The 26,532-nt window shown below is 38.6% G+C and overlaps 1 protein-coding gene across 6 annotated transcripts in view; it reads left to right on the forward strand.

Annotated features, from left to right (window-relative positions):
- Positions 1 to 26,532, forward strand: part of CYFIP1 (cytoplasmic FMR1 interacting protein 1) — a 68,411-nt gene that overhangs the window by 19,680 nt on the left and 22,199 nt on the right. For 4 of the 6 annotated variants that reach the window (XM_080585359.1, XM_080585358.1, XM_080585357.1 and 1 more), the window contains 17 exons: positions 381 to 477; positions 614 to 742; positions 1,849 to 1,953; positions 2,146 to 2,237; positions 3,533 to 3,650; positions 4,290 to 4,412; positions 5,887 to 6,012; positions 6,336 to 6,502; positions 7,068 to 7,215; positions 9,073 to 9,226; positions 10,427 to 10,583; positions 11,179 to 11,275; positions 11,619 to 11,695; positions 11,788 to 11,896; positions 12,441 to 12,560; positions 15,353 to 15,552; positions 23,226 to 23,313. In XM_080585359.1, the coding sequence (XP_080441485.1) occupies positions 381 to 477; positions 614 to 742; positions 1,849 to 1,953; positions 2,146 to 2,237; positions 3,533 to 3,650; positions 4,290 to 4,412; positions 5,887 to 6,012; positions 6,336 to 6,502; positions 7,068 to 7,215; positions 9,073 to 9,226; positions 10,427 to 10,583; positions 11,179 to 11,275; positions 11,619 to 11,695; positions 11,788 to 11,896; positions 12,441 to 12,560; positions 15,353 to 15,552; positions 23,226 to 23,313 (2,107 nt within the window). Of the gene's footprint in view, positions 1 to 380; positions 478 to 613; positions 743 to 1,848; positions 1,954 to 2,145; positions 2,238 to 3,532; positions 3,651 to 4,289; positions 4,413 to 5,886; positions 6,013 to 6,335; positions 6,503 to 7,067; positions 7,216 to 8,617; positions 8,766 to 9,072; positions 9,227 to 10,426; positions 10,584 to 11,178; positions 11,276 to 11,618; positions 11,696 to 11,787; positions 11,897 to 12,440; positions 12,561 to 15,352; positions 15,553 to 23,225; positions 23,314 to 26,532 lie in introns of all 6 variants that reach the window. The other 2 variants (XM_080585361.1, XM_080585360.1) reach the window with 1 other exon arrangement.

Raw genomic sequence — 26,532 nt, forward strand, 5'->3', positions numbered from 1 at the left:
CTTTCACCTTTCTTTTCAGCTGTTTTCTTAAAAAGCCTTCCCTCTTTTGTAAAAAAGCCTTCCCCTGTGCCAAGGCTCTTGGCACAGCTTTATAGAATCCATAGCCTGTGTTTGGTTAATACAGTTTTATAAAGCTGTGGCAACAAAGTAGAGACCATGTCTCTCAGGTTCTCTTTCTGCTTGATTCAGGGGTTTGGAGGTGGGAGACGCACTGATGGTATTGCCATTATACTGACAGGTACAAGTTTGTTGACAACTTGCAGTTCCACTGACTGTCTGGTAGACATGAAGATAAGCGTGTTTTAATTGAGGGGATAAATTTGCTTACAAGCAGTGCCACTGAAGGGAAATACTGTTTTTTTTTTCTTCTGTTTACAAAGAGCTGCTCAGTTCCTACGGAAAATGGCAGATCCTCAGTCCATCCAAGAATCCCAGAATCTCTCCATGTTCCTTGCTAACCACAACAAGATAACACAAGTAAGCTCAAATTATTTTTTTGCAAAATACTGAATGCTTTACAAAACCATTAAAATCCTTTTAGTTTGGTAGTAACCGTTGATCCTGTGGTAGTGTAATTCTTTGACTAATGCTTTTTTCTTCCTTTTTTTCCCAGTCTTTACAGCAGCAGTTGGAAGTGATTGTTGGCTATGAAGAACTGCTTGCAGATATTGTGAATTTATGTGTGGACTACTATGAAAACAAAATGTATCTAACACCCAGCGAGAAGCATATGCTTTTGAAAGTAGGTTTCTTTTCAGTACAAACTTAAAGAAAGATTGAAGCAGGATGTAAATGTTTAATTCCTGTTGTTTTTTGCTTCCTTATGCCAGAACCAGATGAATTGAGTAATTCAGATGATTCCTGTTTTTTAATTCTCCATTTTTTTGTTTTTTTTTTTTAATATTACATGCTAAATATTTATAAAGTTTCTAATCCATTTTTGTTCATAAATTGAAGTTGACCCAACTGAATTGTAGCCTTGCTAGGAAACTAATTCTATGGAAGTGAGGTCGATATTACCAGTTGCGTGTACTGGCAGTGGAAGAAAAGGTATAGAGTGAAAATTGAGTATTTGTCTCGTGACAAATATTTTCAATCACTTTGGTGTTTAACTTCTAAAAAACTCAATTTGTTGTGACCAAACTAAAGCACACAACTAGAACATTTGCATTCTGTCTGTAGAAATATCTGGCATCTTTCATATTTAGGCCTTTTGTTCAGTAAATGTGTGCTTTGAACACACTAAGTTTATAATGCTCAGCTCTTGTAAATACTCAATTACAGGTTTATGTTAATGAATAATTTGGACAAAATATAAATAGTTGGTTTTTTTTGGATGTTTCTGAGCTCTTGTGCTTATAATTCAGAGAGATGCTGAAGGCCATAAAAAGGAACAGCTCAGAGATGTTAGTCCTAAACTTCGGTTAGATATCTGTTTGCACATAAAGAATTTTAATAAAATGGAAGTGGAAAAAAAAATGTGTTAAAATAGCTGGACTCTTGAGGGTTTTTGGTTGGTTGTTTGGTTTTTTTTTTTTTTTTGCTAAGCCCTTTATAAATAAGAAACATCATTTAAGGATAATGAATCAGGCTATTAATGTTGGAACTATTAATATCATAAAAGAACTCTTCCCAATGCATGCATTTTAATTTTGTTTTTGTATTTAAGTTTGTTTTTCCTGAGAAGGAAGCTTTAAAATATCTTCTATTTAAAGGGGAGTAGTTGTCTCTGGACTCTGTTTTTTGAACTTTTTTTTATTGATATGAAGAACAATGTTACTGTAGCAGGTTTTTACCTCTGAGGTCCTTATGCAGAGAGGTTTGTTTTTTTTTTTTTTCCTTTTCCAGGTTATGGGCTTTGGATTGTACTTGATGGATGGAAGTGTCAGTAACATCTATAAGCTGGATGCAAAGAAAAGGATAAATTTAGCCAAGATAGACAAGTTCTTTAAGGTTGGTTAAGAGAAGCATTTCATAATGTGTAATTTTAAAGGTAACTGCTCTTGCATTTTAAATATGCACACAGTTTTATATAATTAAAAAAAAGATCACTTTGGACTTTAATGTGGGTAAATAACTGTTTCCTTTCACTAAGATTTGTGTTTAATCATTTATTCTGATTTTTTTTCTGTTCCCTGCGTACAGCAATTGCAGGTTGTCCCACTCTTTGGTGACATGCAGATTGAACTTGCAAGATACATTAAGACCAGTGCCCATTATGAGGAAAATAAATCCAGGTAAGGAGAAGAGGGAAATAAAGAAGGGAGTGTCTGGGCTGGGGATAGTCAGATCCCCGTAGGGTATATTTTTATAATCACCTGTTAGTCTGCGGTCATTACTCTAATAGGATTTTCACCTTGGTTTACTTTTTGTTTTGGATATTTCACTATTAATGTACTTCACATAGTGAATGCAACTGAAAGGACAGGTTATTTAATGACCTTTCTATGGTGGTGAACTCGTTCTTGCATCTGTGACATTGCTTATCACCTGGGTTGGAGGAAATATATTTTATCTTACACTAATACAATTTTTATTTTTTCCTTTAAATATGAAACTTTCTTTAAAAGAAATGAAGGATTATACTAAGCAAGGTGAGCAGTGGTGCATGGGAAAATAGGCATGTATATATTGTATATGGAGCAGCAACTTAGCTTGTGTCCTTTTTTTTTTTTTTTTTTTTTTGCTAGGAGTGCAACACAGCAAAACGGCTGGAGAATGCAGCCAGTTTTTATAGAAATGGTTCCATGGTTTATAGTTACTGCTTTGTTTTTAGTGGGCGTTTCTGTGTTCCTCTGAGACCTTCCCTCTATGCAGTTATGTAAATTTAGAATGTAGTGCTTTGCATTTTAATTCCTGCAGAAAAAACATGTAACCTGCATGTAATTGCTAAGAGAAAATCAAGAGTAGCGAGCCTACTGAGCTACTAAAAGTGTGAGGCTATTTAACATGACACTCCTGGTAGCATGTCTTTTGTGTCCCTCTTGATAACATGTTAATAGTATTTAATAATACATTTTTTTTTTACTTGGGAGCGTACTATAGGCTCTTCTTAGTTAAACATGAATAAAGTAAAATACTCCGATACATTCTAAATGTATCTCATGGCCTTTACTTGTCCCTCTGCCCTGCCTATCAGTCCTTTTCGGTCCTGTTCATAAGTGTATGCTCTTGAAGAGAAATGGTGGTTTGTATTTCACAGTAGCAGCCTTAAAAAACAAACGAACAAACAAAAAAACCCACCACCACCTAATCACATGCAAGAACAAAACAAACAAAAAACAAACAATACCACCACAACAAACAAGCTTGGAAGAAGTGCTTTGAACCCAGAGAGACAATCCATCACTAATTTGCCATGTGCAGGGTTGGAGGTAGAGGTGAGAGGAGAGGAAAGGCCTCAAATGGACGAGAAGGAGGATTTAAAAAAAAAAAAAAAAAGCCACGTGTTTTGGTTCTTTCTTTTTAGTAGCAGTTGTACTTTTTATTGCCTAAACTGATTTAGGTGGGTTTTTTTTGTCTTCTGGAACAGATGGACATGCACGTCTTCCAGCAGCAGTCCTCAATACAATATATGTGAGCAGATGATCCAAATCAGAGAAGACCATATGCGTTTCATATCAGAACTGGCTCGTTACAGCAACAGTGAGGTGTGTGGGATTAGAGCTATTTGTGCAGATTTCACATCACTGATAAGCAGCTATTGTTAAATGTCTGAAGACAAGACTAGTAGCCTTCTTTGCATGATATTTGCACTACTAAAATTTAAAATGCTATCCTCTGATACATCATACAAACTGCAGTGTTCTTCTGCCTTTGTATATATATATGTATATCCCAGAATTTTTTTCCACGTCTCCTTTGAAATAGGTTGTCAAGCTCTTACTCCAAATGTGTGCTCATAATGCTTTGAATAAAGTTAAAAGTTGAGATTAGATAAAAAGTAAAATGAAGTGAACATGTGTATATACACACATATATGCATATTTAAAATACATTGTATGAGGTTCATATATTTATATATATATAAATAGAATTTGTGTGTTTGGTGTCATGAATTTGTCTGCAACAATGTGGTTAGGAGTACCAGTGGTTTCTATCCCTTGACCAGAACCTGTGAAATTTAACTAGGTAATTCTCTAGAAGAAAAATGTGATATTAATATATTGTATGCAGGTGTTGATACGTAACGCTGTTTTAATGCTTAAAAGAAATCCGTTTAGAATATTGACTACAGATGCTGGACACAGCACGTTCTAAAGTTTTTTGTTTGTTTAATAATATTCTAGGTGGTGACTGGTTCTGGTCGACAGGAAGCTCAAAAAACAGATGCGGAGTATCGGAAGCTCTTTGATCTCTCTCTCCAAGGCTTGCAGCTTCTCTCTCAATGGAGTGCACATGTCATGGAAGTGGTATGTTTTCTGGGGAATAAAAGCAGATTAGAAAATAGTCTGTTTGGAGAGCGTGGACAGGTTTTGCTTTAACAGAACAAAAAATATATCTTGTGTTTTGTTCCCTTACTTCCTCTTTGCTCTTCCTTTGCTTCTTTTCTCCTCCTGCTCCAAACCATGTTATCAGAGAATGGCAGCAAATAAGTTCTCAAAGGCTAGGAGTAGTATTGCAGCTTTGAAGACCCAATAGCCTGTACAATCCCATATTCCGCATATAACTTCTTATATTTAATGAACAGGTGATCGATCACCTGTGAGCTTTGGCCAGATGCTTTTGTATTGCTTTTCACATATGTTTTGTAGACTGACTTCATTCATTTTTCCAAAACCTGCAGCAGAGCCTAACCTAGAAATGGTTGAAACAGATGACATGTATGAGAGAAGCCAGACTTTCTCCTGTTCCGTTTCTGATGTCTGAGGGAGTATCAAGCACTGCATGAATCCAGTGGACATATCCAGAGACCCAGTTTTCTTTCTGTTCTGTATTTTTAACTGCCTCTTTTGAAAACCAGTAGATGAGTTGTACTTTTTCCGAATTTATCCTGTTCTTATTTCGATCACCAGTGTATTTTATGGTGAAAACCTTGTTCTCCCTTTGTCCTTCTTAAGAGATGTTCCTGTCATCTGTTTCTGGCCTCCGCAATTCCCAGACCCATTCCCTTTATTTCTGTCATTACAATTACTGTATTCAGACTTTCTCTTCACAGGACAATGTTCCTATCTTATTATAACTTTGTAGAAAATTTCTCTTTCTTACCTCTATTTTTATCTTCCCGGTTCCGGAACAAACTTTCCCTGACGACCACATCAGGGTTTTTCACCCCTTATTACTGCCTCTTTTAGGTTCATGCTTTTCTTTGTCTTTCTGTTATATATGGATTCCCTTAAGTACTTCTCATGTAAGTTCATCTTCTCCCTGTCCTCCTGCTGCCCATCTATTCTGACATAGATTCACTCAATATGCATCACGTTCAGATAAAAAGTTTCAGCAAATGTTTGTTGTCCAACTTAACCCTGTAAACTTAATGACCCCAAATTACTTCATTTAATAATTTCTCCAGTGTCATCTTAGAACACTCAGATTGCAGGGTGTGATGCTTTTCTTTGCCATAGGGAATTTTATGAAATTATTAATCCACTATAGTAGGTGAATTTGTATTACTGTGTAATCTAGCACTTGTGCAAAGATATCAACCAGGATCTATTATTTGTTGTGAGAAAAATTGTATTTGAATGTAACTAGAATTTTTCACCAGATGTACCCCGATGGATATTTATGCAGGTTTTGAGTATAATACCAAATATTTTTCAGATGTTCTTGAAAACATTGGAGTATTTATAAGTGTATTATTTGTGTTCAGATATGTTTTGTGTTTCTCAGGCCTTTTTTTCCCGTCTTTTTTTTTTTTTTCCTCTTCTGCCATATGAACTGCAGTATTCGTGGAAGCTAGTGCACCCAACTGACAAATATTCTAATAAAGATTGTCCTGACAACGCAGAGGAGTATGAAAGAGCAACGAGATACAATTATACTAGTGAGGAAAAGTTTGCTTTGGTTGAGGTAAGATAAATCTTTTTTACAGGGATTTTCCAAAGATTAATCCTATCCAAAGGAGAATATTCTCTGTAACATTTTCTATACCGAGTGGAAAAAAGACAGCATGCCCTGTGTTGACTCTGAAAGAGCATGTTTTTCTCTATTTGATACCTAGAAGGAGTGCAGGAAAACTAGCTTCTTCAGAGTGACTTTCTCATTTATTTTTTGAACGTATTAATTTCCCTTTTTTCCTGTTCTGTATTTAAAAAAAAAAAAAAAAGGCTTTTAAAACAAATTACAGACAAAATTTTCAAAAATATTTTTTTTTGTTTTTTTTTTTTTTTCAGGTGATTGCTATGATCAAAGGTCTTCAGGTGCTGATGGGAAGGATGGAAAGTGTTTTCAATCACGCCATTCGCCATACCATTTATGCAGCTCTTCAGGACTTTGCCCAGGTCACACTCAGAGAGCCATTAAGACAAGCCATTAAAAAGAAGAAAAATGTCATTCAGAGGTAACATTCTTGTTTTCATCTCTTCCTGTATTCTTTTCCCCCAGGTCTTATTAAATTTAATGCAGATTGTCCAAGTGACAAATTTTGCCTCTTCTGTCTGTTTTTCCTTTGTAGTTAGTTTGGTTGAATATGTATCGTGAGTCTAAGAAATTAAAAGCCCAGAGTCATAAATGAATGGCTGTCACTATGACTAAGGTGCGAATCTTGGACATCTTGAGCTTCTTAGCTCTACCTCAGGATTTATTCTATTGCCTGTAGTTTATGTTTATTTTAAAGAAAGACTAATTTTATTTTGAAGAAAGGTGTTACTGTCTACCTTTCTTACAATTCCAGTGTTTCCTTGCGTCTCATGTTTCTCTGATATAAAGGAGGAGGGCTCTGAACTATTTGTTATGAGGAAAAAGTGTAGAATCATTATTATGTGGATCAGGCTTTCTTGTAATTGTTAGCAAAATCATTTCTGGTTCCTTGAAGTTATGCTGAGCTCCAGAATCCTAAAAAGTAAAATGTTCCCATCAATGCAGTTGGATGCGTGTGGGTCTGAAGTAGTGTGAATTGTGTTCAGTGTTTTGCAGGCCATCAGGAAGACCGTCTGTGACTGGGAAGCAGGTCATGAACCTTTCAATGACCCAGCTCTAAGGGGAGAAAAAGACCCCAAAAGTGGTTTTGATATTAAAGTCCCGAGGCGTGCAGTGGGACCCTCCAGTACTCAGGTATTTTCCCGTCTGATGGTTGTGATATCCATCAATGATTATTGCATGTCATGTATTCTCTCTGGCCTGAACTACTTAAAAAATGCAGGTTTCTTCTAGAACGTTCAAAATCTACTTTGATTAGATTTGTGTTTGCAAAAATGATGTATACTTAAAATCCTGTTTCTGGGATGCTGTCACTGTTTATTCTGATGTGTGATTTTTCCAAGTGTTCCATCTCCGTAATTTGACTCACTTAGGAGCTCAATGAGAAAATATTTCTAATGTTTAATATAGTATTTTGGAAAGATTTGATTATTTCTTGACTGATTCCTTTTTAGACTCTCTTTGGTGTGGCTGGTGGATTTCTTTCAGTCAAATCCCATAAATTATTGTTTTAAATGATATTTAAAATTCAAATACTCTCACATATTTAAATTATGACAAGATCTCTCATCTTGTTCAGTAATGAATAATGAAACTGCTCCTTAGAATCTGTTTAATATTGTGCTGCTACTAAAACAACAGGTCATTCAAGTGTGCTTTCCGTGGTAGTCATCAAAATCCCATGCTTAGATGTTGGTTCTGTTACCTCCACGTAATCCCCTCTTTTTATTTTATTTATGAATTTGTTTGGAGAGCATATGGCCTCATATTCATAATTCAACTGAGCAAATGAGGTACTGAGCGCTTTGGGTGCAAAACCGAAGGCAACTGTGATATGTAAATAAAATATTTTTGTGCCTAAAACCTGTGGGGAAGAGAACACACCTGGATAATGATCTTGGGTAATAATAGGTTGCTTAAATTTTTTACTCAGGTGGGTTTAATGAAGATTTTGGGTTGAATTCTAATTTTCTAAACAAACAAACACAACCTTTTTTTTTTTTTTTTAAATATCACCACCAGTGTGCTTCTCCTACGATTGGTATGTTTAAGGGCTTCGTTTCAGTGGCTGGAACAAGCCCTTTGGAGTACCCGTTTGTTGTCTTTCTCTGCTCCTAGGCTGGCACGTGTTTGTCTCGGCTGATGTGAGGAGGGCAGGTCAAATATATCAATTTTAGAAACCTCTTTCTCAGTCTCACACAGCTCTAAAATGGCTATTTATGAATTGGTGGTGCTTGGAAATCTTTGTGAAATGACTCGAGAAGCTAACGGCTTGAGGGCCTGGCTCTGCATCTTCTGAGAGGAATGAGAACTTTTCCCTTCTCCTTTGGGAGCACTGGGTGGCCGTGATCATTCCGAATGAGGAAACCTCTCTGTTTTAGAGCGTACTACCTTCCTTTGCATGCTTACTGTGCTGCTTTTCATTTTTAACGAACTAACACGTTTCCTCTGCTTCTGTTTCCCCTTCCTTATTTACCCGTGTGTTTTTATTAACGGATTCTCTCTCCCCTGCCTGCCCCTGTCTGTTGGTTTTTAGCTCTACATGGTTCGCACTATGACAGAGTCCTTAAACTCTGCCGAGCTGTTGAAGCAGCTCAAGTCTCTGGGATTGGAAAAGCTATTGCATGTGACACACAAGTTTCTGAGGCAGTCCTACATCTATCCGCCTCTTTTAAACTTTGGTGGTAAGACATTACTTATTACTTCTACTACTTTTGTGGTGATGTGAACTGTTCCACGGCAAACGGTCTGCTGCCCGATGCCAGCGGAGGCCCCTTGGCATGGGCGGGCATTTGTGCTGGTGCCTAGGCTAGCGCTGCGTCTCTTCCTCCTGCCTCGAGGGCTTTTACCCACACGGTGCCACAAAGTTTTCCATTTGAAGTGGAGCGGTCGCTTGCTGATAGTAATTCTCAGTGTTGCTCAACTAATGTGCCATGTGTATTTTCCTTTTTCCCCCCCCTTCCACCACAATTGTTTCCTTTAATGATACAGCTTTACATGGTGAGAACTATGTTAGAGTCCCTCATTGCTGACAAAAGTGGTTCCAAGAAAACCTTGAGAAGTAGCCTTGAGGGACCCACCATATTGGACATAGAAAAATTCCACCGCGAGTCTTTCTTCTACACTCATTTGATAAATTTCAGTGGTAAGATATGTAGATGATCAGTGTCCAGCTTAGCATGTCCTAACACCTCTAACACGACCTGGAAAATGTTTCCGATTGCCTAAGCCAACTTACCTTTGGTTTATTTATCAAAAACCTCGGTCTGGCCAAACTTTTTCTGAGACGTGATACTCAATATTGTGGTGGGATTTTTATTTTGCCTTGTTATACATTTCATTAAAATGGGTCAAATTTCATACTGTTGCCTCCCTTTTATATTTTTATGTATGTATTCATATAAGCAAGGGACAGATAAGTCTATATGCAATGAAACTGTAAAAAGGAAGTAGCTTTTGTATTTTGTTTTGGGGGGGCTGATTTTTTTATTTTTAAATACAGAGCAAATGAGTTCTCTGTTGTGGTAAATTTGATGTCATTTCACTACTCTTACTATTCAGTTAATTGTAATCGGAAACATGCTGTCCTAAAGAATTCACCTACTGACATTGAATGTATTTAGTCTTTGTCATCACCATGCTGTGTTGTCTTTCATTTTTGTTTTGTTACTGGACTCCTTTACCCTCAAAGAAGGGGGAGCCTGTTTATTTCGATGATAATGCTCCTGGTATAGAGCACTTTGGTCTTTGGAAGATTTTAATGTAAAAAGTTAATTTCTGTTTTGGGTCCCAAGCCTTCTGCAAAAGAAGGCTTGTGCTGAGCGTTTACTGGAGATGTGGGAAAAAGCATATCTGTGTCCCCGACAGTGGCCTTAGAAACTTTTTATTTTAATCCCTTCTTCATGTGTCTGTATGTCATTTCCTGCCCATTAAATCAACAGGAATGTGTGGAGTGATTCAGTCCTCCAGAGGGATAGGTGGTCCTGATGGTTCCAGTACAATGTTGTCTCCTTTGCCTTCTACTTCTGTGCACAGCTGAGAGCAGCCCCTAAATGAGAAATTAAGCTAGAAACTCCCCTGTAATGGTGAACATAGTTTTTCCATTTAACTGGTAGTCTCATCCATGGTATCTTCTGTAATAAGGCACCTCTTTGGGGGCCAACATGGAGTTCAGAGCTATTTGAAAAAGTCACGGGCTTTACGTTTTGAATTGAGTTTACACATCTGGCCTGTGAATGATTCACGCTTGCTTTTTTTGTTTCACATTGCATCATCAGAATCACAGTTGTGTTGTTCTTGATGTACTTCTATAAGAAGTTTAATTCTGCCTTATTTATCCTGTAAGAAACCCTGCAGCAGTGCTGTGATTTGTCCCAGCTGTGGTTCAGGGAATTCTTCTTAGAACTGACCATGGGCAGAAGAATCCAGTTTCCCATTGAGATGTCCATGCCTTGGATTCTGACGGACCATATTTTGGAGACAAAAGAGGCATCAATGATGGAGTAAGACCTAATTGTGCTCTTCCACCAAACCATTTTTCATAACGATTGCCACTCTGTGTTATAATGTTACTGCTTTAATTGGTTTTGACAAGCAGTAACTGAGAAGGTATTCTAAACCTTCATACAGTTTTCTTCCTGCATTTGCTGACTTCCAGAATTTTCAGCTTTCTTTTCCAAGTGAATAATTGAAATCTTAAATCTTTCATATAAGTATCATTGCACCAGCTGCTGTTCTCTGGATGAGTTCTTCTTCTGGCTTATTTTGTAGTATGCCTCCTTATTTATAATCAACATCATTGATTACTTACTGAGTGTAATCCACAGTAGTAAGAGCACGGTTCCATTTAACTAAAACTATATCTGTGAAACAAGTTTCACACTCTAAACAAATCTATACAAATTCTTAAACTAACAAAAGACTTTTTTAAAGGAGCAAGTGTGGTTTTTTTTTTTGTGTTGGAGTTTATATAAAAAAAAATGTTTTTATGACATGTAGATCACTATTGGCTGGATTACAATATGTTGATTTTACTGTCTTGAAGAACCGTGATCTCTGCAGACGTGTAACTTGTTTTCTTTGTTCTTTTTCACTCAGGTATGTTCTCTATTCTTTGGACCTTTATAATGACAGTGCTCATTATGCACTTACTAAATTTAAGAAGCAGTTCCTCTATGATGAGATTGAGGCAGAGGTAAAGCAACCTTACCTACTGGAGAGAAGTAGTCTGTACCTTACTGTGAAAACTATGTTAAAGGCTAAGACCTATTGTAAGAGATACAGAACAGATGGGGATAAGGAACAAACTGAGAAGACAGAGGATGGGTAACTGGTCTGGCGATATGTTGCAAGGAAACTTGTTGAACTGTGCAAAACCACTTGCGTTAATACTCAAAGCTGATGTCATCTCGTGTGCTAGGAAATTTAGAAATGCTTACTCTCTTAATGATGTTTGCTAAGCAGTGGGAAGTCTTGGATTAAGTTCCCCTCTTCTAGTTCTAAGTAGCCATAAATGCTCATATTTTTTCCCCCCTAAGGTAAACCTGTGTTTTGACCAATTTGTCTACAAGCTGGCAGACCAGATATTTGCGTACTACAAGGCAATGGCTGGCAGGTAGATATTCCAGCAGCAACAACTTTTATTCATGCATTTCTGCTCAGGTTTGTCGTCTACTGTACTTAAGCACTTCCTTCTTTTTTTAATAGCCTGCTTTTGGATAAACGATTACGTTCAGAATGCAAGAATCAGGGAGCAAGCATTCAGTTGCTACAATCCAACCGCTATGAGACACTGCTGAAACAAAGACACGTCCAAGTGAGTTAACTCATTTTCTGTTGTGTTTGCTTTGCTTGGTGATTTTCCAGTGGTATTGATTTATGTAGATATGTAAAACTACTTCTGTGCTTTATGTTCTGCCATCTAAGTGGCAGAACTGACCTTTGAGATCATTTTTTTCTGTTGTACGAAGGAGTAAATTAACAAAAATCTTAACAGGTCATGTTTTAATGTGAATGTCTGTTGCAGTTAAGCAAACACAAGCCCAATAGAAATGTCTTGTGTGGTAGCATTGTCTTCCTAATTATGTCTTTCACCAGTTTTGAATGCATTGTTGGCACAATGTCATGGAAGCAATAGGACGCTGATATAAATATCTAGATGTAGATGCAACAGGTGATTTTACTTGTATTTGTGAGAACTGAGATGTAAAGTAGATCCATCTACTTTATTTCTTTGTATTTGCAATGCAGGTTCTCCATTTAAAAGTCTATTACTCTGTGGAACCTCATAGTTCCTGTACATCTTGTCTTGTAATTTGACATTCCGTTCAAAGCTTAAGAGCATTTTTTTTTTCCTTTAGCTTCTCGGTAGGTCGATAGACCTGAACCGGCTGATCACTCAGCGAATTTCAGCAGCTATGTACAGGTCAATGGAGCTGGCAATTGGTCGATTTGAAAGCGAGGATTTGACTTCCATTGTGGTGAGTGTTGTGCTGCAGTTTTGTCAGAGCATCAGCACTGCAGCTGGGTGTCTAGAATGCTACGTATTTTTTATTTGAGCAATAGGTTTTGTTTGCACTGAGACTGATAGACATCTAGCCTTCCCCCCCGCTTTTTTTCCCCTCATTATAAATGTGTGTGTTTGTTAATGATAGAAGCCAAAAACATTTTCTGAGGTTTTGCTGAAGTCCTCTGGATGTTCTCTCAGTGGATAGATGCACAGTTACTCCTGTAGGAAGAAGAGGCTGAATTATTAAGAGGCAAACTTGTTTTATTGCAAACCTTAGTTAAACGTATATGTGGGAAATAATTTAAGCAGCCTTATAAGAAAAATAACAAAACTGTTCACTCTGATGTTTTGTTTTCATTTTTCTGTAGGTGTGAAATCACATGGTGCTACGGTTGATGTTTGTCTTGTTTACTAAATCTGGGTTGACAACCACCCCCACTAGAGAAGCAGTTTGTTCTTGCAAAAGGCCTCCTTTTGTAGTGTAGTTAGTACGTCCAGCTACATCATAAAGTATACTTGCACATCCTCTGTTGCAATTGTAGTATATTGTAGACCCTTTTGATTCTGATGGGCTATGTTGTTTGTTTTTTTCTCCCTGTACCTTAAACTGTGTCTCTGTCCAGAACAAACCTTGGCCAGACCTGTCGCAGTGTTCTAGTGTGTGCTGCAGTGCAGGTGGCTATGCAAGTCCTATCCTGTTGAGGCTGAGAATTTTGTTTTTTCCTCACCCAGAAAAAAAATAAACCTGCTACAGGGAAGGACCTTGAGAGTTTTAAATTGTAAACAGCACCAGTAGAGAAAGCATTCTAGGCGATACAAGGAAACAAGGAGGATGAGCATTGTCATCGTGTAAGCTTTTTGGAAGTGCACACTTCTGTCTGCACTTACACGTTAACTGCAGACCAAAACAAAACAGCATTGTGGCTGGTAGAACCAAAAGGAGTTTGTTTAACCAGGCAGCTTGGTTTTGTAGCTTGACAAAATCAAGGCAAATTTTTTGTGGAAGAATGAGATCTGACTTGTGCCTATGGAAGGAGAGCATCTGTGCAATATTGAGGTGTCCTTTTGAATTAGTTTCCTGATGAAAATGTTAACAAACAAATTTTATTTCCAGACAGCATGAATTTGACAAGTAAATATGCAGTCAACAAGAAAAATATCAGACACATTCTGTTCTGCTGGAATGAAAAAAATTAAAAGTTGTGCAGGAAAGTTTACCATCAATCTTGTCGTAATGTTTTTTCACCTGTGAAATTTTGTCATGCAGTTAACTCCCTTGATTTTGTGTCATCCTGTACTGGCCATAAAGATGGGCAGGAGTCTGGCTTTTCACACCACTTTGGTGCTGGGCGTTGTAACTTTTGAATTACTTTCTTACTGGCTAAGTGAACAGAAACCATTGATATGTTTCTTAGGTCGTAGATTCTTACTCCTTGAGTTAGAAATTGGCAGGGCTAAGTTGCTGTCCATCCCACTTCCCCTCCTTTTTTTTTTTTTCCCTCTTTGGTTTTATGCAAAAATAATTTTTGCTGAAAACTACTTAGCTTCCTCAGTAAGAAGCTGATACCAATAGCTTAACTAATAACTATTTTCTGCTGTTCTACAAGCTAAATAAGTTAAGTGAAGTCAGTGGAAAGATTGAGCTATTTTAGCCCTCAGATTGGACTCAGTACTGTCATAACCATCATAGTGGTTCTTTTGGTTTGCTTTCGTAAAGTAACTGTCACAGGTTTGAAAACCCTTTGAGAAGTGGAGCTATTAAATCAGACACTGTATGGGAAGATGACCAGCAGTTTGCACAGCGGAATAAAGCCCAGTTTCCTTTGGACGTTGCTTCATATGTAACTGCACAAATATGTCATTGCAAAATAAGCAGTGCTTGTTGGTGTTCTTTGGAACAAGAGGTGGTGTTCTGTTTTTGATTCGTGGGCTGTTCTGTGCGTGTGTGGTTGTATTTTTTTTGGTACCCACTGGTTAAAAGTTACACTGTGAATGCCTTGTAATTGCTAGACTAAGTCTGGTCATTGATGTGTTCGGTGTCCTGTTTCCAAAGTTTCAGCGTCTGATGTTAGGGATGGATAACTTGAATTTTGTTTGATTTAAAGAAAGTGCTGGAAACCATATTAGAAAACTTCTTGTCAAGAAGAGAAACATTGTGAAAGGCAGTGCCCGTGCGTGGTTACATAGCCCATGGGTAGAGATTTTATGGATACCTTCGCTACGTTTATAAATGTCTAGTCTTTCATTGCATTGTGCAATGAAAAAAAGTGCAGTCTTTACCTGAGTAAACCAAGAGAAGGATTTATGGTAAATCTGATGTTGTCCTTAGTAGTGCTACTACAAGAGAGAGGTCACCAGCTCCCCTACCCAGCAGAAATGACCTTGTGATAGCTCGTAAGGTAGGAAATGCAGAAGCTGTCTCTTGGCCTGTTTCTGACCCCATGTAAACGGTGGAGTTTTAACTTGTGCTCAGTGAAAGAAGAGATGGCCCAGATCTGTGCTTGAGACAGCTGCAGGCAGTGTGGACAGATGTTACTGAGTGCCCTCAGTATCTCAGAGGGTTTTGGTGGGACACAAATATTAAACAATACTGAGAGCACAGATTCCTTCCAGCTTTATCATTAAAGTAAGAGATGGGAGAGCAGTCAGTTGTTTGTTTTGACTTCTAATCTCCTATTCGTCAAGGTTTTTTATGTACTTCGTTGAGGTTCTCCACTTTATTAAATATACTGCTCATTTTCTTTCCTCGTTTGTTTTTTGTAGGAGCTGGATGGCTTGATAGAAATAAACAAAATGACTCACAAGCTTCTGAGCAGATACATGACCTTGGATAGCTTCGATGCCATGTTCAGGGAAGCCAATCACAACGTGTCAGCCCCTTACGGACGAATCACTCTTCATGTATTTTGGGAACTGAATTATGATTTCCTTCCCAACTACTGCTACAATGGATCCACTAACAGGTTGGCACGGCAGCCTTTTGTTGATTAAAAAGTTCTTTGACTCTCCTGCAACTTCTCTCCCAGCAAATGCTGACAAAGTCCATCACTACTCATGCAGTGTATTTTCCACTCCTAATGCTTTATGTGAAATGAAGTGGAATGAGTCATTTTACTAAGTACTGTCAAGTGTATGAAAGACACTTATTAGTCCATGGTAGAAATGAGAAATTAACCTCAGCATCCAAATTCTATGACATTTTAATGACTCCGCTATGATATGCTGAAAATGAAGTGTGTCCAAAAAACACTGCAACGTGTATATCAGGAAGACGTTTTGGTAAATGGGATCCTCAGCTGTGAGATGATGAAATTAAAATGATATTGTTTGTTTCTGTATTATTGTGAAGAAAAAGGATTGCTTGCTGGAAGGGAAGAGTTCAGTGTTCGTTGGATATGGTTTTATCTATTGCTGCTCTTTTCCATGTCTCTGGAACTTCTGGCTATTTCGTGCCCATCAGTTGTGTGTTACAGAGCCTTCACAAGCCAGGGAAGTCTTGCAGTCTTATTCTGAAGTGTGAGTCCTTTTTGGAGCAGGGGACACTCATCTGACATCATTCAGAGAAGCTGTAAATTGTATTTCGTGTTATTTTTTTGGTCTCAGGTGGTTCGTGCTGTTTAAAAGTTTGTCTTTTCTAATTGAAAGCTTTTCTTGTTTCATTCACCTTATGTTAGCAGAAGACTCTAGGATATCTGTAGTGTTAGAGTTTTTTTCCAGGTGTCCTTTGTTCCTGCTGTTGCAGCTGTTAAGGAGAGTGAGTAATGGAAGAAGGAAGCAAAAGGTGGGATCCAGAATTTGAACGAGTGGAGGGCTCAGTAGTTGGACGTCCTGCTTGTGTGCTGTTTTTAGGATTTGTATTCCTTTTGGCTTTTAATTGGATTTTGCTGACAGCATTGTGAAGTGACAGCAAAGTGGTATTGAATACTGAGCTGTAGGAAGAGGAGAAAGCCCATTCTCATCTCTCACTCTCTCCATGGAGCGCTTCCTCTGTCTGACATCTTCTTGATGGTTATGTTGTATGTTGTGGTTTAGATCCAAGGTTCTGTCGGGAAGTAAAAAACAAAAAAGAGTGGGTTTTGTGTTTAAGGTTTAGGCAAGAAGCTTCTGTTACATGAATCTGTCTTCATAGCAGTGTTGAATATATTTCTGGGGAAGCTACGATGCGTGTTGACGTGTCTGGAAATCAGTATCACAGTGTGATGTGTTAAGAATCACATAAGCATAATATTAAAAGAAAGTTTTGATGCGGTGATGATGTTTCATGTGGCAGCCACAATGAGTGATGTTCAGAAGCTTGTAGAACAACATAGTCTCTGTCTGTCCTGGCTGGAAAGATTTTAGTGGTGCAGACCGCAGTGCTCAGGAGGCAAGTGTAGATGGACAAGGGTTGCTGCTTGTCTACTTAAAGGCTGTATGCACAAATTGAGTTAGGCTGATCCTTGAGCTTATCAGATAATTACATCAGGAAAATTAATTTCAGAGATGCTGAAGGGAGCCAGACCGTAGGCAGTGTCTGTACCACATGCCCAGTTTCATCACAGAATTGCTCTGGTTTCAGGTGACAACAGGAGTGTGGTGAGGATTAATGTTACTATGTGATACGGTGCTCACCTGATCCTTGGCAGAGGGAAGAGGTGATTCCTAGCACTTTATAGCTCTCAAGCATGTCCATTATTTCTGTTGCCTCCCTGCAGTTAGTATGAACTTCAGATTATCTCTGTATTTAACTTAGTACAGGGTATTGAGTACATGTACGTGAGTACCCAGTGACAAGCTCTGTATGAGCTGTCAGATCAATTCTTGACTCTTGATAGGTAATGTCTTGCGTGAAAACACGTCTAAGCAAGGGAAGGAAAGTAACAATAAAAGGCTGGGAGAAAGAGGAATGTGTATAATGAAAAGCAGAGATGTTGCTTGGAGTTGGGCACTGGAGGTAGAGGTCCCAGGAAACATGTAGTATCTGTGGCTTGCCTTTTGTTAATTCGAGTAGAGCTTGCGTGTCAGGATGGTTCTTCTAAAGCTAGTGTTTTGGCCAGATTAACTTGTGCCCAGTACCTTTTGAAGCTCTTTTCACAAGAATGCTTGAACTTCATGATTTCCATCATTCATAAGAGTTCAAACTTACAAGGCTGCAGGTTTCATACAAAGGCTAAGGTTGTTCACGCTGAAGTACTGAAACATGTTGCATCTTTAATTATTTGAGACTTATTTTGAGAATTGTTTTATATCTGAAAATGTACTGAGATTAAACAGCGAGGCTGTTATTAAAAGACCTAGCGATTTAATAATTGTAGTTGCCAATTTTCTGAATTTTAGTCTCCTGGCCAGCTGCGCAGCTGCAGGTGAGGCTTTTTGTGGAGGAGGAACTGAGAGATGAGCAGGAGGACCTCTGCGGGTGGGCAGTAGCAGTGAAGCCCAAGGGTGTTTTTAATCTGTGTGTTGTCAATCAAGAAAGAGAGGGAACAGGACTGTGGTTAACAGCATGAGAACTGCAGTAGTGGCTGAGGTCGCAGGACTCTCTGATCATGCGTCCTGACCCTGGCAGCAGCCATGTGGATGCTGAGTGTAAAAATAAGGAAGGCTTGTGGTGATTTTTCTCTCAGGAAACGTGCCAGCCTCTAGCAACCATCAGGTGCTTCCCTAAAACAAAAATGGTGGGATGTTAGTGCATTTCTAACAGAATTTTTCTCCCGTTGCTTTGTCTAGTCCTTTTGTAAAGCAACAGGAAGCTTTTGCATTCATGACTTGATGCAGAGGAGAGTTTGCAGGGAAGCTGCCTGCTGTAAAAAAAAAAATAAAAAAAATGCTCTCTTTAGTTCATTCTGAACCTGTTGCTAGCCAGTTCTTACACTGAGAGTCTTCATGAGCAGCCATTTTCCCACTTCCCACTTGTCTTTTCTGTGCCGCTTGAGACTTTTTTTTTCAGGATCCTTTCCTCATGTTTCCCCTCAGTTGTACGTTTTTCCAAGCCAAAGGTCTTTCTGCACCATGAATCTTTTTCATGCATATGCCCATATCTGTACTTTTTTCATTCCCCTGAATCTTTGTGGAGTTAGGAGGACTAGGACTGTCCAGAGGATTCAAAAGGCCTGAGGACAACTTCCAGATTTTTTTTGTTCCTTTTCCGGTGTTTCTAGTCATGTTTCCTCTGTCATGTTTTCTCTGTTTACTAATCCTGAACTGATCTTTTCCTTCCATGATCCATGTTTTGTGCTCAGGGCTAACAGAGTGAGGCAAGTGTGAGACAACCTAGGTGTTTATTTGGATTGAGGGTTTTCTGTACTTTCTTGAAACACTAACGCAAGCTTCCCAAGACAGCAGTCAGACTTGTGGCTCCATCTCCTCTCAACACGTTATACAAATCTGTATTCTCTGCTAAAAATTCATGCGTACAGCACTCTTTTAAATGCAATCTGACATGTTTTTTTGGAGGATACAAAGTTATTACAGAATGAACAAAAAGACCAGTTTTTCCTTTCTTTTCCCCCTTCCTTTTGCGAGTTGTTTCTCTCTCTCTCTCTCTCTCTCTCTCTCATACCTCTTTTGAGACTAGTTTTCACAAGAGAACAGCTGTTGTCTTGTCTTGTATGTACCGTGTGATTGTCACTGCTCAGAAAAATTTCCAGCCCTCTCAGACACGCTGCTGGAACAAGTCTGAAAAGCAGCACTGGCTTTGGAAACAACTAGTTTCTGCTACAAAGAGCCAAATGGTGCTGTTGTGTAGGCTGATGTAAAGTAGGGTGGTTGTAGTCAAATAGTCCATCAAATTTGACAAGCATATTATCTTCTCTTGCTTTAAGAAAAAAAAAAATAGAATCTTTCTGCCAGGAGGGAAGGCCAGAAAGAACGGTGATAGGGATAGAGTTTTAGGTAGCCATTATTCTTTCATACTCTTTCGTCTTGTTGTTTCCTTGTGCTTCAGTTTTTAGCCTCCTGTTCTCTCTCTCTCTCTCTTAAATTGGGATTAAAGTTTCCTGGGGAAAGGTATGGTCTTGCCTGAATTCTGTAGGGAATCCCATATAAGCCTGTATGGGATGCTTTGACCTACCGAAGGATTTTAATATGATCCTGATTTTGGGATGGAATTTCTTTATCAATTTCTTTCTGCGTGGGCTAAATCCAACTATGATTATAACCACACCAAAAACAGGAATATTGAATATTGCACGAATGTTCATGTTTCTGTCATGAATGATATTCTGACATTTGGTGTTTAAAAAGATTAAGGCAAAGCATCTTTGCACCTACCCAAAGTCCGAAGCCTCGTTTTCTAGCTAAATATACACCTCATTCTGTTAGCTTTTTTCTCCAGTAGCACCTTCCTTGAGTGTTAACCAGTGCTAATTCTGTCCATCTTCTCACCCTCCCTCACATCACCCTCTGCTCCCCCCCCAAGCACCGACTTTATAACAGTCTTCCCAGCTGTTTAGAAAAGGTTTGGTTGTAAAACAGCAGAGGATGTGGATGATTACTGTGAGATAAAGTTCGGAAAGTTTGAGGTTGTCTGATCTTGTGCCTGCAGTAGCAAGGAAGTGGTCTCATTGACCAAGCAGTACCTCTCAGATTTCTCTGTATTTTCTTAAATAGATGTTGGCAGTTGGCTTGTAAAGCGCTCGCTATGAACTCCTTCCTGGTAGGTATCACAGAAACACTGATATAAAATTATTTGATGCCTAAAATGTTTACTTTGGGGCTCATGTTTCCATTTAGCAATCGTTGTTGCAAAGCTCTGGTAAGCCAGCAGGCTTTTCATCGCTTAATCTGCTTTGGCTGCTTACAACCCATGTTGATTAAAATGAACAAGTTACTATGAGATCATCAACAATGATTAAAAATGATTATCTTGTAACATGCCAAAACCTGCAGCCAGCAATATTGGAGTGAAAGTAAAAAATTTGCCTAGTTTTATCGTTGGTATTCCAAGAGGTAACTCTTCAGTCCTTGAAAGAGATATTTCTGTTCCTTGAAGGAGGAGCAGGAGGAAGCCAGCCTGCAGGATGTCAAAAAGAAAACATACCTGCACACCAAAGAAGTTTGAAGAGTAGCAGATGATGCTGAACTGTAATGGTTTCTATGTAGCTTTTAGTGTTGTGGGAAGAAATGTCTAAAATCTGAGTGATATATTGGAATTAGTCACACACCTCCTAGAACGATGCAGCCTATTTTCCCTGTTGGTTCTTTTGTACTTAGTCATAGCTCTTCTGTAAGATACCAAATAAGTGTCTTGCTGTCTCTTGCTCCTACTTCCTTTTCTTAACCTCTTTCTTCCTTGTGGCATCTTTCCCTCACACCCCCAAGAAAGTATAAAGTTAGCGTTTACTTCAAATATTTAAGAAACTTTTGAGGTTATTTTCCTGCTACTCTAAAACTTTACGGATGGAGAAACTCCCGTGAGTGTCAAGGAGCACAGGGAAAACATGCCGGAGTTACTTCAGCATGTACAAAGCTAGTAGCACTTGGGGACTTTGTCTTCAGACACTAATGACATTGTAATTCAAATATGTTCATAATACCTTTTTGGAAAAGGAAGGAAAAATAGCTGCAGCTCCCAAAGTCATGGGATGCACCTCCGTTTATATTCTGAAACGTTCTTTTCCTTGGGAGGCTTTTAATTTACCAATAACAAAGCAGCTCTTGCCCAATACTTCTGCACACAGAAAACCGATCTCCTCTCAAATGGCACGGTATCTCTTTTTACTTCTTTCATTTTAGAGGTTTTTTTAGGGCTTGAAAATTGATGTCAGTTTAGAAAGCAGTAGAATTTGGAGAGAAGGAAAAGGGAATAGAATAATCTGTGGGACTGTCATATGTTGCAGATCACTTTGAATTCCACCAAATGTTTACAACATCCCCAGTAAACTCGTTAATGGATCTATGCAGAGAACAGATTCAAGCAATCTGTAGAGGAAGTTTTCACTTGCTGTGTAAGTGAGGGAGAGGAGGGGAACTTATAAATTGAGGAAATCTAAATGGAAGGAGGTTTAACTAAAAAATTAAATATTTATAGTATCAAAACCTATACACATAGATGATTTTCCTCAAAAGCTCTAGATGCAAGCACTTCCTGGACTTTAGCAAGTGTAAGTACTTTTGGAAAGACAAGGCTAAGATACATGTAAACAAGCAGCTGTGAAACAGTTGGCATGCCTGGTTTTGAGCGGATTTAAACAAAACAAAACAAAACCCAACAACAACAAGAAAACCTTGCCCCTAAGTTGTAGATTCTCAGAAGAATGTTTCAGATTACTTGGGGGGGGGGGGGGGGGAGGGAGTAATGGAAATAATTTTAAGCAACATAGTGCAATTTATACATGTTTGGGTGAAACAATTTTTGTTCCTGTTTTCAGCTTGAAATTTCTGATTTAAAAATAGAATACCTATGTACTTTCTAGGAAAAATGCTCAATGAATCATTTATTTTGTGTGTTAATTCAATTCAAACATTTAAAACAAAACCAGATTAGGATACAGTTGTATCTATTGTATCTTATGATGATATAATGTACTACAAACTTCCTTTCCTGAAACCTTTTCCTAAATGCAATTTGTTTAGACAGCTATCAGTTGGAACAGCTTGACCTGATAGAAATATTTGGCGTACAGTTCTTAAATGACTGCTTTTCCACTTCCTTGTGCCTCTGCAAATTTGCAGCATTTACCAAGAAATCCTTTTTGCCAGGTTTAAAAAAAGAAAAAATAAATAAGCCACCCACAGGCACCCCTCCCCACACACACAGTTATTTTGCTTGGTTTAGCAAAGTGAAAGCAGAATGAGAATTGTAGGAGATGTTGATTAACTTCTTCCTCCACCAAAACTGTACTGTTGTAAAATGTGAATCGCGTGGTTATCTGGCACTGTCAGAGGAGTAGCTGTGTTGTTCAGGAGAGGACCCAGATACTCAGCTTCTACTCAAATGTTGGATTTCAGGCTCTCAGAGCCCTCAGATCGGAGTGGACAGTTTGATCATATCTTTTGCAGGACTCCATAGATTTGTAGTTCTCTTACCCTTTTACAATATACAGTGGTAATGCTCTTCATTAAAGGTGATGTGTATTGCTACACACGCATTAGAACATCAGTAAAGTAGGATGAAATGTTTGGAACGCTTGTTTTGCTACAAGGATGGTACCCTTCATGCCTTTTTTTTTTTTTAAGGTATTAACCTAACGTATTTTTCCTGTTGTGAGTTTCTGGTGGGAGGAGGAGATGAGCACAGACCAGCCATTTAATAGAAATGTTATTTGAAGCTGTAATTCATTCATTCCTAAGTGCTTCATTTCGGAAGCACGAGGAACTTGCTTACTCTCAATGAGAGGCTGTTGCTGCTTTGTTGGTTGCTTCTCTTTTTGCTGGGCTGGGCTGGAGTAGTGGTGAGAAATGGTTTTAGACCCTATGCTGCGCTGGGAAGAAAGGGGTCCCAGTAAGTGATGGAGAATTGCATTCTGAGTTGTGCCCCGGCGTTTGGGCAACGCAGGCTGTGTGCTTCCCTCTTCTCAGGGTTGGTCTGAAAGCCGACTGGCCTCTGGCTTTGATTTTGTACGTAGACAGAAACAGCAATATACGGGATATGAGGTACATTAGGCACAAGCCTCATAACTGAAGTGTGAATAATTATTTCTTTCTTTTGTTTTCATAGATTTGTTCGGACCGTGCTACCGTTTTCCCAGGAGTTTCAGAGGGATAAGCAGCCCAATGCACAGCCCCAGTATCTGTACGGATCAAAGGTTGGATTTTATTCCCTTTATAATTATGGTTTGCCAATATTTAAAGGCATCATTTTTAATTATAGAAATTATGGAATGTGGAAGTTTTTAAAAAGAGACTTGCATACGTTTTGTGACTATTTTCAGTTCAAGGTACCCTTTTTTCAGATTTTACTGTGAAGATCACCATATGTTTTAGCCAGAGTGTGATTAGTCTGATGGTTAGTCTTATTTGACATAGCTAAAAATAATTCCTTTCCTCAACCACCTTGCATTGCAGTTGCTCGTAGTGTCAGAGCAGACTTGAAAAAAAGAACAGTCAGCTGGGGGAGTGAGAATGAGAGCCCATCTTGGGTGCAGCTGCTCCCTTGCTACAGTGCTGAAGATTGTGGTAGCAGGAGAAAAGGGAGCAGATAGATAGGAAAAACTGCTTTAGTTATTATCTGACTTAAATTGTACAATTTAGACTGACTGTCCTAAACTATCAGGTATTAAGTGCTTAAATTATTTTAAAGAAAATGTAGTATTTCTTTGGAATCTTCAACCCAAGGCTGTCAGTCTTTTTTCATGAAGTTGGCCTTCGGGCCATCTCATCTCCTGATCCTGTATCAGCATGGTCTTTGCTTTGCAAATTAGGAGTGCCTAGAAGGTTTATGCAAGTTTCCAATAGAAGCGTATGTGATTTGTAGTCTTGTACTCTGTGAAGCTACAAGTTTTAGTCCTAATGAATCTGCTGCTCTTGTAAAACTTTAATGCTTTAAAGTGCAGAAGAGTCGGAAAAGGATTCACATTTCTGTAGTACGGAAAGTTAACAACTGATCGTCTGGTCCTGTGAATAGTTTTTTATATAACTGTTCTCCAACTGGGAACAGTAAAATATAGGAAAACAGGATTCTCTTACATTAGAGTTACTGTGTTCTTTACTATTTTGGGAATTCACCAGATGCTGTGTAAAGAGCAAAAAGCCCACTGAATTTGGTACAGATTGCTAACTTAATTTATCTAAGTGAAGATACAGTGGGCTGAGGGAGAGAGGATTTACTGGTGAACCTTTTTTTTTTTTTTTTCCATCAGTCAGGTTACATTATTAAAATGAGTTTAGTAACCTTTACTCTTAGAGCTAAATGTTTTTAGAAATCTGATTATTTTTCCATAGTGCTATGGGCAGGAGCAATCAAAGGGATCCTAAGATGCATTTCTGGAGCTAATTCTGTAGCTAAATATGCCTTTGGTAGCAAATATTTCTGACTCTGTAGTTCTAAGTGTTTCTTCCATCTGGTGTATTTTAGAATTGAGGATACCTGAATGGAATTTTAAGAGGACGTTTCTCTTTATATAGCAAGTAACTGATAGTATTTCTTACATGATGGGTGCTACAAATTCCAGAGTGTGATATTATTGTGTGATACTATTCTGTGCACTATATAGAGAGGCTTGTCACAGAGTGCATCTAGTCTCTGTGTTATTAGAGTCCTTTAATTGTTAGACTGCTCAATTGCCTGATGTCTGGATAATAGAGGAATGCAGAGTAGCCATGTATGTTTGGTTTTATTGTCTTCTTTTTTGGATTTCTTGAACTATTGAAAATATCCAGGTAAGCACTTCCTATTGATCAGATCGCCAAGGAATGATTTCTTTTCTCATTGAACTTTGGTTGATTGGTTTTGAGCAATCCATGGTGTTTATTTAGGTCAAGACAATGGCTTGGTGGTTTCCCGTGCAGGCACACACTCATACATGAACGTACTGGATTGTAAAGCTTAAACACTTGCTGTGCAGAAGTTTTTGCACAAGCGAAGTCTTGCTTAGGAATAATTAAAGATCTCTTTTTTTAATGTTGGTCTCGGGGGGGGTTCAGATGTCAGGTATTTCTACGTGGATCAAAGCATTTGATCTGTATTAATGCGTGTTCATGTTTGTCATAGACAGTTGAGTCCGCATTCTCTATTGCATCTAGTTTTCTGAGCATTATTTTCATCTGATTAGCAAAACAAAAGCCCACAGACACAACTTACTTCTCCTGGCTGGCATGGGAGCAGAGCTGTCAGGTAGGAAGGAGCTTGCCTGCAGAAGCTTGTCAGCCTTTTAAGTGAGCTGGCGTACTTTGAAAGCTCATTGAGTGTGGTCATTGAAATCCCTTTACTCTCTTGAAATGTGTGTAGGATTAGCTAAATGAAATGAATGTCAGCAGACTGAAATTTGGAAACACGGGCCAGAGGCATAAAATATAGTGCATATATAACAACGAGTCTCTTCTAGGGATTTGAAACAACACCTTCCAAACGTTTTCATGTTTGTGTGTCTTCTGCGTTATGTTTATCTGCTGCTGGTGCACAAGTAAGCAGCATTTTGCACCATGTTGCATCTTATCAGCTTTCTAGTCACTTAAAATGTTTGCCCTTTATTAGATGAGCGTTAAAAACAGACAGTGAACTACCAAAACACAGGATTGCCAAAAGGAACCTGAGCAGACCTGTAAAAAAGTTTTTCTGAGCAAGAGTTGAAGAATCCTGTAGCTCTGTGTGTGTGTGATATTCTTGAAAACCAGTGTAGAAGTCCTTAAATGACACTCTGTGTGCACTCCTGTTTTCTGGTGGGAGCAAGATAATCCATTGCTTCTGAAACGATATATTTGTCTAAGCAGTGCATAGTAAACTCCCGGAGTGGAATGGGTTTATATTTAGATGAAGGAAATCCCATTCCTGGGAGCGCTTCCATGTTAGCTCCTTACCTTCTCAGTGTGATGTGTTCATGCGTGTGTTTTGTGCATAAACAATACATTCAGGAGTTGAATTGCCTCAGAGCTGCTTTAAGACTGCACTGCTCCTTGTGTTCTCAGTATGGGATACACACGTACATAATACACCAATGTTATGTAAATATACGGATAGGATTGCCTCAAAGTCCACATTAAGAAACAGAGATGCAGAAAAATAAACAGTCTTTTCCAAGGGCCCAAGATGTTGGCAGGGATGAGAATTTCTGTCTCTTGGCTCCACACCTTTAACGTTAAAATCATATTTTCTCTCTTTTATGAATCCCTGGTCAGAGGAGTGTTAATTTAATTACAAGATCATGTGAAAGCATTTTTTCTGCCCCCTCCTCCCCAGCTGCCCCTTTTTGGGAAGGCAACCTGTCACGTTGCCTTCGTGTTCTGAAGGGAGTTTTTCGGGGTGTTTCATGAATCACCTGTTTTATGAATCACAGCAGCGCAGTGCTGTCATCTGCACAGTTTGTTTG

This window comes from Anser brachyrhynchus (genome assembly GCF_964034855.1).
Source record: "Anser brachyrhynchus genome assembly, chromosome: 1".
NCBI classification, from domain to species: domain Eukaryota; kingdom Metazoa; phylum Chordata; class Aves; order Anseriformes; family Anatidae; genus Anser; species Anser brachyrhynchus.